Below are 12,682 nucleotides of genomic sequence, written 5' to 3'. Positions count from 1 at the left end.
ATGTCCTGACTTCTCTTTGAGATGGCAGCAGCAGCACCAAGTGGGACTGGGGGAGCTGTGGGTGAGGAACACAAGGTACCTTGTCTATGCTCTGCATGCAGGTCACCCTCTGTGGGGCCACCTCATCCCAAGCCTGTGGCACCACCACATCCTCATCACCCGGCTCCACCAGACCTGGTGCTTCGAGATGCCCAGCAGTGAAGAGGAGCTGCTGAACATGGGCAGAGATGAGGTCTGGTGTTAGCTGTTGCCCCCAGCGCACCAAACCAGCCTCTCGCAGCGGGTGGAACGTGAATAAACGCACCCACACGGGGACTCAACCCCTAAAATACATGGCTTACATAATTCCCCAGCCAGACGGCGTTAGGGAATGTGATTAATCCTCCATGACATGTTCTGAACTTTCCGTTCAGAGAGGCTCTCTCCTCCCGCAGACCTACTGGCGATGAATGTCATTTGACCTGCAGACTTCACTACGAATGAGCATCAGAGCAACAAACAGTGACATTGCTCCGCAAACCAATTATCTGCCTCTTTCGCGGCTCGGCCCAGAGACAAGTTTGCTAAATGCATAATGAGGATTATCCCCCCCCCTCCCAACCCTCCCGTTTAAAAGAGAATAAATGGTTTATATCCAGCACAAGGATGGAAGGGGGGGGGACGGGGACACACACACACACACACAGACACGGCACCCAACCCACCCGGCTACATCACTGGAGGATGTGAGCCCTCAAACCAAGCCCCCAGCCCCAATCCCGACCTTTTCCCACCTGTTCCGCGGGGCGCACTTAGGGGGTATCCCCCTCCCAAACCCACCTGCGGCCGAATCGCTGCCCGATCCCCCCCCCCCCGGGACTCACCCACTCGAGCACCCTGAGGAAGGCCAGCGGCTCCTTCACCACGCGGAAAGTGCCCGCGGAGGCGAGCTGCGGGCAGAGACAGCGAGTCAGCACCGCGCCCGCTGCCCGCGCCGCGCACCCCCCGCTCCATCCCGGCCGCTTCCCCCCCGCATCCCGCCCGCGGGGCTCCGCGCACCTGGTCCACCGCCTCCATGGCGCCGCAGCCCCGCGGAGCCGAGCGGAGCCGAGCGGAGCGGAGCCGCCCCCGAGCACGCCGGGCGGAGCAGCCGGGCGGGGCCCCGCACACCCCGCACCGCCCCGCACCGCGCCCGCCGCTTCTTAAACCGGCATTAATCTGGGGTTAAATTATTGTTTTATTCCGGGGCAGGAAGGAAAAGGGAAGGGAAAAACAAGAGGAAAATAACCCGGCTCCTGCATCGCCTGCGGAGGAGCCGGTAACGTCTTCGTGGCAGCAGCAGCGATGGGGATGGCACCACGCTGCATGCTGTCCTTCGTGCCCCTCTCGCCCTCCCCGGGGTCGGCGGCAGCAGGGCGCAGCTCGGCTAGACTGATCTCAGAGCACTCCCTCCTCTTGTTTCTGTAGCGTTTGCTTGACAGCAGAACGTTTTCTGCCTTACTGATGTTTCGGCCTTTTTTTCCCTAACATAGCCTTAATAAAGATAACACATCCCGGGTGGCACAGCCTGACTGGAGCAGCAGCTCCCCGTATTCATCCACACTTGTGTTGCCCTAGCTTGTTGACAGCATTTTCAGATCCTCGTGGCATTCAAGAGTCAACATGAGGATTTTGCGATGAAGCCAGGTCCTGCCCCAGCAAAGTGCAGAGGGCACAAACCCATCACCCTGTGTAACAGCACACATCCAGCAAGTGGAGTCAGTCTGCAGCTCTGCAAACACTCAGATGTTCAAGTGAACTGCCACCCTGACAACCAGCTGTGCCACCAGCAGGACACCAGTGCTCAAATAGGATTTGGAACCTAAGTAGGTCAGAGACTACAGTATCTGCCTAAAAAATACCTGAAGCTTTTATGCCCTGTGAGGAACCAGCCATCTGCAAAGGTTTAATAAGGCATTGCTCAGACTGAAGCTCTGTTTAAAAAAAATCAATAGTACCAGAATGTCTTCTTAGAATAAACAAGATGTACTGGGGAGGGGGGGAGTGAATTTGTGAAGGTTTAACTGGAATTTGAGGCAGGGGATTTTGTGTCAAAGTCATGGATTTGCAACAGCTGAAGTCTGTAGTAACAATAGGACAGGGTCCAGATGTGTTTTTATAAAATAAATTTTAACCCCACCAAAACCAGCTTTGAGGTCAGAACTGAAAACACATTGTATTTTTCACAAAAAAATGTTGTGTTTCGTGCCCTTTTTCTGCCCTAGGAGAGAAAAAAGTGTGTGTGGGGGGGAGTGGATAAAACCAGAGAACTTTTCCTTACAAAATGTTACCAAGCAAGCTTTTATTTATTTAAATAATAACCTCTAGGAAATATAAAACGCTTCTCAGCAATTCTAGCAGCTGCCTGCTGGTGGCCTAGTGCTATGGGAGGCTGAGCCCTTCACAGAGGCACAGGGACAAAGCTTTTCCCAGTCTCCAGAAGGCGAGAGTGGGCAGGGACACACAATATCCCTCTGACTTCCAGCCAGAACGTCTCCACCGGTGCAGATGGTACAGAGCCAGGTCAGTGCGAGCCTTCAGCGCTAGTTCAGTTCCCAAGAGGAGCAGGGTAACCGTGCTCCCTCCTGCAGAGATTCCAGCGCTGGTATCTGATCTCAGCTCTAATTCGTGCCGGCACAAGAACTACTAAAGCTTTCAGCTGTGGGAAGTTTCATTGCTTGTGGTTTACTGTAACTCTCGTGCTGTTTTCTTTAGCAGGTTTCTGTCATAGAGAGACTTGAAGCTGTGGATGTACTGAAGGAGCTCAGAAGCCTCCAGAGATCAAGAAAATAATGAAATAGTCAATAAAGGCATAACTGAGCAGTCAGCTGGGCTAAGGTGGAGAATTTTTTTCCCTTAATTTTATTAATAGTATATTTTGGGAAAAATATGCCAAATTCCAATTAATTGCCATGGAAAACTGGAAGCCTAATTCACTCACCCTGTAGTAACCACCTTTCATTATAACATTATAGATTTGTAGTAGCACTTGAACTTCAGTATTCATAACTTGTCAAAGATAACAATATTTGCTTTTGGTTTTCTACATCCTTCACCACTGGTAGGTTGGGCTCTCTAAAAGCCTGGGATGGTTTCTCCAGTACTCTCTAGCTTGCAGCAGTGACCAGAGATCCCTCATGCTGTGTTTTCCATTCCCTTTCTACCATTCCAGCTGCATTTTGGCTTGGTGCTCTTCAGTGCTCAACCATCCCCACCTCAGCTCCCTCTTTGGCTGGAAATCTTTCCAGGACCATGACAGCAACCCGATTTTATAGTCAGTTCCTCTTCTAGCCATTATTAAGTCTTCCAGATGTCTCTTAGCATTTGCACTTCAATATGGCAGAGTGTCTCTCTTTGGCTTTCACAGTTATTCTCTTTATACATGGTCTCAGTTAGCTCAGAAGCAAGAGCGAACTCTTTCCCACTGCTCAAGTTTCAAAACCTTGCTCTGCAAATCACATGAAAGATCCACACTTCTTTTGATACCACATAATAAAACACAGTCTGAAATGTACATTCAAGCAAGCAGAGATATGTCTGCAACTACTGGAGGTACCACAAGAAGCTATATATCAAGATACTAAATTTTATTCACTGTTCTCACACCTGGATGACTGTTCTGGACATGCATGAATCAAAACCCACCATACCGGTACAGCTACAAATCTCAGCGATGAATGAAAAATAGCCTGGAGACACCTGAGGTGTTTCACAGGGACACCCGGTGTGCTCCCTAACGACAGGAGACTCCTGCCCTTTCCTTTCCATGGGAGAGAGTTCACCAGTGCCATAAGGGAAGCAGCAATGCCAGTCCCTCACAGGACATTATCGATTAAGTGCTCTTCCCTCTTCAGGGAAATCAGTTTAATTGGCACAAATCCTGATAGAACAAGTTTAAAAGCTGAAGTCCTCATTTCAGGATTAGCATCTTGTCCAGCTACAAGCAGTGATTTCTTTCCTGTCTCTGGGAAGCGCATACCCTGTTTTTTCATTTGGGTACAGAAAGTGGGAAGCTTCCCTAATTAATGGCAAATGCAAGAACTGTATCTGTTGGATGTTATGGATCAGTAGGAAAAGCATCAAGAGGTGCCTACCTTTCACTCTTGCCTTGGAAAGGTTTTCTTTCAGAGCTCTACCAAAAGACACATGTTAGGCTTCTAACCTGCCTGAATCTGTATTTTGGCAAATAGTTTCCTGTGTCCTCCAAGTACCAGGGCAACTAAATTCAGCCTTTTGCTCCACAAGCATGGACTGCAGCCCACACTGTGCTTGAAAGCCCCAGATCAATGCTAGCAGCAGATCAGTGCAAGCACGGCTGTGCCAGCACATGGCTCAGGCTCAAATTGTCCCTGTGGGAATGGAGAAATGGGCATTGCAAGGAGACACTGACTTCAGGGATGGGGGTGATGCTGCAGAGCCGTACCAACCTTGAGGGACTGAAAGAGGACAGCCGGGATTTGTCTTTGCTTGGGACATCTTTTGTTTAAATCTTACTTCCATCTGCTAATGAGGAAATAGTAAGGAGTGATCTCTCATTCTGCCACATGGACATTAAATGTAAGCCAGATATACTTACAGGTATAGGCATGCACCCCGATAAAAAGTAAATAGCTGAAAATGCATCTCTTCTTGCTTGGGGCAGAGCACAAAGCCTATGACCTATGGGTCATTTGAGCTGCAGCAGGGAGGACCAGGCAGTGGGGACACCCGGTCTGAAGCAAGATTAAGGCAACTGGTGATAGCACCAGTGCCATTTCTTTTGTGAGCTGTTGGGTGTGGAAATTAGGTCTCGCACACGCGCTAGAAGGACCATATGGTGCTTACCACACCAGATTTCCCAGCTCCAGCCAGGCCTCAGTCTCACACTCTACCTGTCACTCTTCTCAAGATCCACACTGTCAAGGGTCATTTCATCCTCTTGGGGGTCTCCATCAAATCAGCTTGCAATACATTATCCCCAGAAAGGGAGAGCTCAGTGCCATCTCTTGGCTTTCTGTTGTTTTTAAAGCCACCAGTCATTTTGATTAGGTTATAATGTTTTCCCCCAGGGCTGTATTCTGTACCAGGAAGCTTCCACCTTTTCCTGGTGCAGGAGAGTCCACTCTCCCATCCTAATGCCAACTGCCAGTCATTTCATGGCTTGGCTTCTTTTGTTTGGTGTTTTCACTCTAAAACTTAATGACAGATAAGCAACGAAATAAGAGGCCTAGGGAGAGCCAGGAATTGCCTTTCATGTGAGCAGGCACCACATGTGGGGTCTGGGGGAGGGACCAGTCTCTATCCCTGCTCCACATTTTCCAGCACCCACAGGCCTCCCACACCTTGTTCTGGTTTCAAGTTCTAGGTTTGCAACCCTGCCTATAAATAATCTATAATAAAACTAATTTCCTAAGAAACCTCATTTCCCAGTTTTCCTTTTGTCAGGAGGATAGTGACATCAATACATCAATCCCCTCTCACTACATGTTAAGGTCAATAAACAACGAATGTCACAGTACTGCACCATATCCCACCCTCAGAAGCTGACAAAAGTCTGTATATAGAAACCCACACGTGGCTGTTTCAGAGGAAAATAGCTTGGGAAAAAAATGCATATCCCAGTATGTTGCCAGATAGCCAATAAAAAAATCTTCAGGATTCAAATCAGCAGAGCAACGAGGCCATTGCTCGTTATTAAGCTGAAGGTACAAAAGCATTTTTTTAGAGGAGCTTTGCTGAATCAGCATTTGTTTTTCTAGCAACATGCACAATTTCTTTAAGCAGGGTTATTTGCAGAGTATGGTATGAAAATAATTATGGAGCACTTTCTAAAGGTTCAGTGATTAAGGCAAGCAGCCAGCTGTTTGGCTGCACAGCTGATGTTGACCAAAAAGTATCATGTCTACAAGTCAAGCTATCTATCCAGTCCCTGAGGGAATCAGCCATTCTAGAGACGATCTATCACAAGCCAGATGACAGGAATGCACCCGTAGATCCAGATGAAGTCGAAGGTACACGACCCATGTGGCAGAAACTTACACAAAGTGAACCTTCATCATAGGCCCGCTGTTTGGCAGCAATAACCTGGAGCAAGGCAGCAAAACCAACAGTGGATGAAGCAACTCATCAGCTGTGAGAGTTCAAAGACAATAGCATCCCTTCCATCATTTCAGGCATGGAAAAACTGTCCCAGGAGTTCAAACAACTGAGAGATGATTTATCCGACCTACCCAGCTCCCCACATGTACCAAGCCACGTCTTAGCTATTAACAAAAGGCGTCCTACTGCTCGAAGGCATAGGAGACACATGCCACAAGCCACACTACAGTTTTACCTGCAGGATCACAGAGAGGACGTGAGAAAATAGGATGAAAAAACTACCTCAGCTCTGGAGGAATGGCTGCATGAACTGAAGAGGAGAAAAACGGTCAAGGATGATCCTCCCAAGATAGTTGCTGCTTCAGCCTTCGATGAGCAGCTCCCCAGTGGAAGTGGAAGACCTGATTTTACTGCAATTTCTGTGATATGGAATTCTAATCCTTTTCTACAAGACCTAAGTGGAGAATCTTATGATCAGTATTAGAGGGGCCCTGCCTCCAGACAGGTGGAGGTAGGGGACAATCAGATTTACTGGACTGTCTGGATCAGATGGCCTGGCACATCAGTCCCACAGGAGCATAAGGCTTTAGTAGATACCAGTGCACAGTGTAACCTGATGCCATCAAACTGTCAAGCCATGGAACCCATTTGTATTTCTGGAGTGACAGGAGGATCCCGAGAGTTGACTGTGCTGGAGGCTGAAATCAGCGCAACTGGGAAGGAGTGGCAAAAGCACCCCATTGGGACTGGTCCAGAGGCTCCACGCATCCTTGGCATAGACTATATCTCAGGAGAGGGTACTTCAAAGACCCAAAAGGTCTCAGCTAGGTGCCCATCGCCAGCAGTCCGGGCCTTGAAAAGAAGATATGTGCTGTCACAGTTGTCAGCAGAGAATAAAGTCATGGGAAAAGCTGGCAGGAGCAGCAGAACTGTCTTCAGGTCACCATCAACTGACCCTGACTTCCCTCTGATCATCACCCCAACAAAAAATAAACTTTGATGAAACCAGATAAGCTCAGCAGTAACAAGTTCAGCAGTGTTGTCAGTAGGCAACAATCAAACACTACACACCATCTCTCCTGCCCTGAGAGACTGTTACAGGAGGTAGAGCCTGACATCGTGGACTAGATGAATTCAGTAGCTTTGTAGGGATTGGTCCATGGACTAAGGAATGATATCTCTCTGTGAATATGTATGTGTATATATATATATATATATATATATGAGGTAAAAAGTGACGTCACATTTTAAATTACAGGATCTGACCATGACATGAGTAGTATGGAGTACAGGTGGATACTGTCCTGGGTTCAGCAGTAGCAGTCATTTTCTCCTTCTTAGTAGCTGGTGCAGTGCTGTGTTTTTGACTTTAGGCTCAGAACAAAGCTGACAACATGATGTTTTTAGTTGTTGCATGTAATATTTACTCTGACCAAGGACTTCTAGCCTCATGCTCTGCCAGTGAGGAGGGGCATGGAAAGCTGTGAAGAAGCAGAGACAGGACACCTGACCCAAACTAGCCAAAGAGGTATTCCATACCATGGCATGTCATGCCTAGTATATAAAGTGGAGGCAGTTACCTGGAAGGGTCGGATCACTGCTCAGGTCGGGCTGGGTATCGGTCGGAGGGTGGTGAGCGGTTGTATTCTCTTCCCTTGTTATTTCCCTTATCATTATTATTATTGTTGGCAGCAGCAGTGGTTTGTGTTATACCTTAGTTACTGGACTGTTCTTATCTCAACCCATGGGAGTTACATTCTTTCAGTTCTCCTCCCCATCCCTCTGGGAGTTGGGGGGAAGGGAAGAAGGGTGGGAGTGAGCAAGCGGCTGCAGGTTTCTGAGTTGCCGGCTGGGCTCAAACTACAACAGAGTTCTACATCTCATGTAAGACTTACAATTCTTTCACTCCTAATCTCCAAGCGTAGCTGCAGAAATCACCTTTGGTGTTTCTGTTTGGATTTCAGTTCTGTGCCCATGAAATGAAACTAAAAGTCAAGTTTCTCCGAGTCTAAAAGGTATGCCTGACTTTGTACATGGAACAAAGGTGGCAGCAAAGTGCAATCTTGATGTGACGTTTAAAATTAATCCATCAGTTTTCTTTTCCTTCTTAATCTGTCACTGACGTCAAGTCTTGCCATTTATGATCCTAGCTTCCACAGTGCATTGTCTGGCTTTAATCAAAAGCATTCTGTAATTAAGTTCCCGCTAATTTAGCTTAGACTGTTTAAAAGCAAAAAAAAATAACCTTGCTTCCTGGTAAAACCCAGCTAAGTTTCAAAGGAACTGAACAGGGGTACCTTCAGTTCATAAATACATTGCTGGCAAGCAAATCCTGCCTTGAAAAGTATGGGGATATAATTTTATCCTGGGTATGTTGAGGGTGATTTTGTACAGAGGAACACAAGAATACAAAGAGCACAAATAAGCATGAGGAGAACTGCTGCGATCATATTCTCTCTCCAAAAATCTGGGTCTGAAGCTCTAGAAGGGACACTGTCAGCGCTGGGATCCTTCAAACCTGACCTACTTTTCCGTTTCATCCTTTACTAAAGCAAATGTTTAAATGCTAGATTTTATCTTTTTTTTTTTCCTTAAAGGAAGAAGGGAATAATACCAGCGCACTGGCTCCGAGGTGCAGCTGCACAAACCAGAGCTGCTTTTGGGTAACCTCTGAGGAAGGTGCTCACACCATGTCCTGCATGGAGATGATGTCCTCAGCTGTACCACCCCCATGAGGCACATATCTGTACATACATACTGTGATTTGCCCCAGTGCCCCTTTAGGGCACCGCAGCAATAACAAAACCCTAAACCCACCTTGCTGCAGGAGGAAAGCTCTTTTCGTGGTAAGGGATTAGAGGGCCAGGGTTAGCCAGCAGTGGGGAGGATTCACCTTGCCAGCTCCAGGAATGGATGAGAAATACTGCAAACCCAGACAATGCCTCTCAATACTGGTATAAAGGACATGCACACCACTTACAGCCTTAGAAAGGGATGAGGTAGGCATGCAGCATGCACATCTGTATCCCAAGAAGTATTTTCTCTCTTCTTTTCTTGCTAGGGGAGCATTTATTTGCCTCAAAACTCACACCAGCACTGCCTTGCAAGTTGGAAGGCATTTTTTCACAGCTGGCTGTGCAAGGTAGCTAATAAGAGTGCAAGCATCCCGAATGCCATTGCTCTCCAAGGAATAGCCATGTAACTCCACATGCATCTACAGCCTGAAGCTAGGAGCTGGTGCCTGTCTTTTCAGAGTGACAACAGCTCCTTGTTAAAACTGCTACCTGCCTTTTACCCTGCTGCTTGCTGGTCTGAGCTCTCACACAAACCATGGGACGAAAATTCAGACTCTTCTGCAGCCAGGGAAAAGTTCAAACTCACATAATCCTTTCCAAAGGGTGCCCCAAGCACAGAGCTGCAGCTGAGGCCAGGATGAGAGGCAACGCATCATCTGCTGTGCAGCCTGGGCAAGGTCACCGCAGCAATGGGGATGCTCCAAATAAGATCAAAACACTCAGCAGGCTTCTTTGGTGAAAGCCTGGGCACTGAAGGCATTAAAGACAGTAACCCATTTGGATGCTCTTGTAAAGGCACCTAATTAGTACTTGGTGGGTGGATAAAAGAGTTAAACATAGCACCAGTTCCTGTAATCCGCAAAAGGATTTCAAGGAACTTTTAGGTTATGAGCGCCTCTTTACATCCCACTTCTGGGCATCGGAAGCAAAAAGTGGAGTACACATTTGATGAAATGGACTACACATTATGAGAAAGCAAGAACCTACAGATCTCAAATACTGCCTATAACATTCCTAACATCAGCCCCTATTCACACTCCATCTTTGTTTCCCCAACTCCTTTGTCAAGTTTTGGGGTTGAGTAAGAAGCAGTGCTGGAAACTTTCAGGTTTTAGTAAGGAACTTTGCTGGATGTAATTGGAAGTTTAGCTAACAGTGTGAATAGCTTACCAGCGTGTGCTGAAGTCGGATTATTGGTAACACCTCAAAACAGAAGATTTATTACCTGTCAAAGAGAATTATTTAAAACAATAGATAAACACCAAAAGCAACCGGAGACATTCCTTTTCATAACAATTAACATCTCGTTCTCATGCTAAGGGATCCAAGTTTCCTTCGGATATGCAATCTGGATAAAGCTGTTGCAACAGTCATGCTGGCTGCTGAAGTACTATTTATAGCACTGTTGACAAGTGAAATCCATTCTTTCCTCCCAGGATTGTGTGGTTTTAAATTTGTGTTTCATCAAATTTGAACTAATTAAAAAAAGCTCTTTTTTTTTTTTTTGGTTAAGGTTTAGTGGAAAGATTAAAATACACACACAAGAAAAGCAGCAACCTCTAGTGCCCATTCCCACAGCCTGTTGAGTTCGTTTTCCCTTATGGCACCCGCAGGGAGGGGTGCAACTCCCCCCAAGACTGAGATGGGCAGCACTGAAGCCTCTCCCCACCACCAAGGACTTCCAGACCCCACTCCCTCCTCATTTCAAACAAGGTACTCACATGTAAAGCTTCTACACAGCTTCACATGTACCCCCACAGGTAGAGCAGAGCCTGGATCCTCACTAGTAGTCAAACCCTGACCAGGCTCTCCTCTGCCACAGGGACAGGGTGAAAGGGGAAAACCATTCCTCTCAATTTGCTCCTGAAGTTACTCTTTAAGCACCATAAAGCACAAAGAACCAGTCAGTGTTTCAGTCTTACATACCAAAAAACATCCAGTATTTATGAGGATAAATTAGCTTTCCCATCAGTTAGAAATATCCTCTTAAAAGTTGTCCAAATATCCACAGTCCTTGAAGCTGCAGAGGAACTGACTGCCTTTTGTTTTGAAGAACTTAGACCTTGATTCTTTACTGGAAAGAGAAACACCAGGAGACCCTACAGGACAGAGAGCAGGTAGACACACCACTAACACAAAAGCCATGGTGAAAGGGTGTTACCAAACAGAAGAAACAGCATGAAACTGAAATAGAAAAGTAGGATGGAAAAAATAATGAAAAAAGGTTTTAAAAACACAAATATAACAGGAGAAATAACAGAAAGCGTAGCAGACACAACCCAGCACAAAAATCTCAGAGAGCTGCAGCTAAGAAGAGAAAAAGGGCTTTACTGAAAGGAGGGATTATATTGGGTTAGCTCCTCCCAGAAACATCAGTAAGTCAATTAGTGAGGGCTGGGGAAGGCTGTATATAGTGCCTGAGGGGAGAATGAGACAGGTAGATGGGGCTTTGTGTGGTGCAGTAATGGACTATGTACTGAACTGCTCCAAAGTCTGTCTACATCTGTTGAGCATTTTCTATTTTAGTCTTCTTTATAGCTTCTCCTAAGAGAAGTTTTGTTTCATGCTGAAGGTCTTAATAATGAGAAAAAATCTTGAGTTTTGAGACCTTAAACACCAAAAAGGGAGTAGGAGCAGGGAAATCTGCAGCATTTTCTTTCTCTTTCTCTCCTTGTGTTTTACCACTTCTTGTCTCACTTCCTCAAACTTCGGCTTTTGACTGTATTTACAGCTGCAGTTTTCAAAAACATTTGAAGTCCTGCAAGGACATCTCTTCAGGTGCAGAAGGAGCTGGAGGCTATGGCAGCTCTCACGGGATCAGTCTGGGAGATGGAAAACAAGTCTCTGAAATAACTTATTTGGGAGAAATGACAAGCTCAGGCTGTCTGAGAGCATTTGGTAGACCTGGGGAAGAATGGGAGGTTGGAGAAGAAAATAGAGAAGTTTCCTTTCGCTCCAGGCTGCTGTCAGCAAGAGGTGATGTAGTGACATTGCACTGCTTTTCTCCAAATCTGCCTTGGCAGAAGCAACTTCTCAAGCAGCCTGATCTTTATGAAAGCCACGCAGGTTATTTCAATGACCTGTATAGACCAGAACTTCATGGTGAGGTTGGAGACCTGTCGAGAAGCCCATGTCTGTGTATACATATATATTCATTCATGCACCTCATGGGTGACAGTTGTAGCACTTAGAAGGAACACTGACTCAATTGGCAGTGTCTCCTGTAATAGTGTAAGCTACAGCAGGCACATGTGAGCAAAGGACCAAACCCAGCTGTTCTTGCCTTAAGCAGGGAGCACAGCAAGTGTGACTAGAAGAACAGGGTCTGGCTATGCATGTGTATACATATATACACTGCTATGAGCCAGCAGTGCAATATGGCCACAAAAAGGCAGATGCAGTTACAGATCCTTTCAGGGGTGATATTTTCCATGGGGATAAAGGAGTGTTTGTACCCCTGTACAGCGTGAGATGTTGTGTGATGTTATGGCTACCCAGGAATGAGGAGAGTAATCACAGGCAAAGGATCAAATAGGAGAGTGAGAGAGTTTAGCTGCTTCTCTGAGCAATAAAAAAATAAAACCTGCAAGGGAGCGTTACTCCTGTCTAAAAGTACCGAGTGTGCAAGCAAGTCTCAAGTCTCAAGCCTCAAGCTCGGGTTCTCTGGCCAGGAACAGCATTTCCTCTGCACCTACTGCCGACCCATTGGCCAAGAGGTTTGAAAACAGCCTTTGACTCGCACCCCTGCACCTCCCTGAGTATATCCCATGGTGTGGGAGTTGTTAAGATCA

General features: G+C 46.6%; 1 protein-coding gene across 1 annotated transcript in view; it reads right to left on the bottom strand.

Annotated features, from left to right (window-relative positions):
- The window catches only part of SYNPR (synaptoporin), a 108,867-nt gene extending 107,684 nt beyond the window's left edge, over positions 1 to 1,183 (bottom strand). The window contains exons 1-2 of the mRNA XM_062630240.1: positions 1,039 to 1,183; positions 864 to 929 (exon numbers count right to left, since the gene is read on the bottom strand). Of these exons, the coding sequence (XP_062486224.1) occupies positions 864 to 929; positions 1,039 to 1,056 (84 nt within the window). The 5' untranslated portion in view covers positions 1,057 to 1,183. The remainder of the gene's footprint in view (positions 1 to 863; positions 930 to 1,038) is intronic.
- Positions 1,184 to 12,682: the final 11,499 nt, after the last annotated feature.

The sequence above is a fragment of the Pezoporus occidentalis genome, unplaced genomic scaffold (assembly GCF_034315485.1).
Source record: "Pezoporus occidentalis ecotype Australia unplaced genomic scaffold, CSIRO_AGI_Poc_V1 ctg35, whole genome shotgun sequence".
NCBI lineage: Eukaryota > Metazoa > Chordata > Aves > Psittaciformes > Psittacidae > Pezoporus > Pezoporus occidentalis.
Note: the sequence above shows the minus strand (reverse complement) of the source record. Positions and strands in the feature narration are given on the sequence as shown.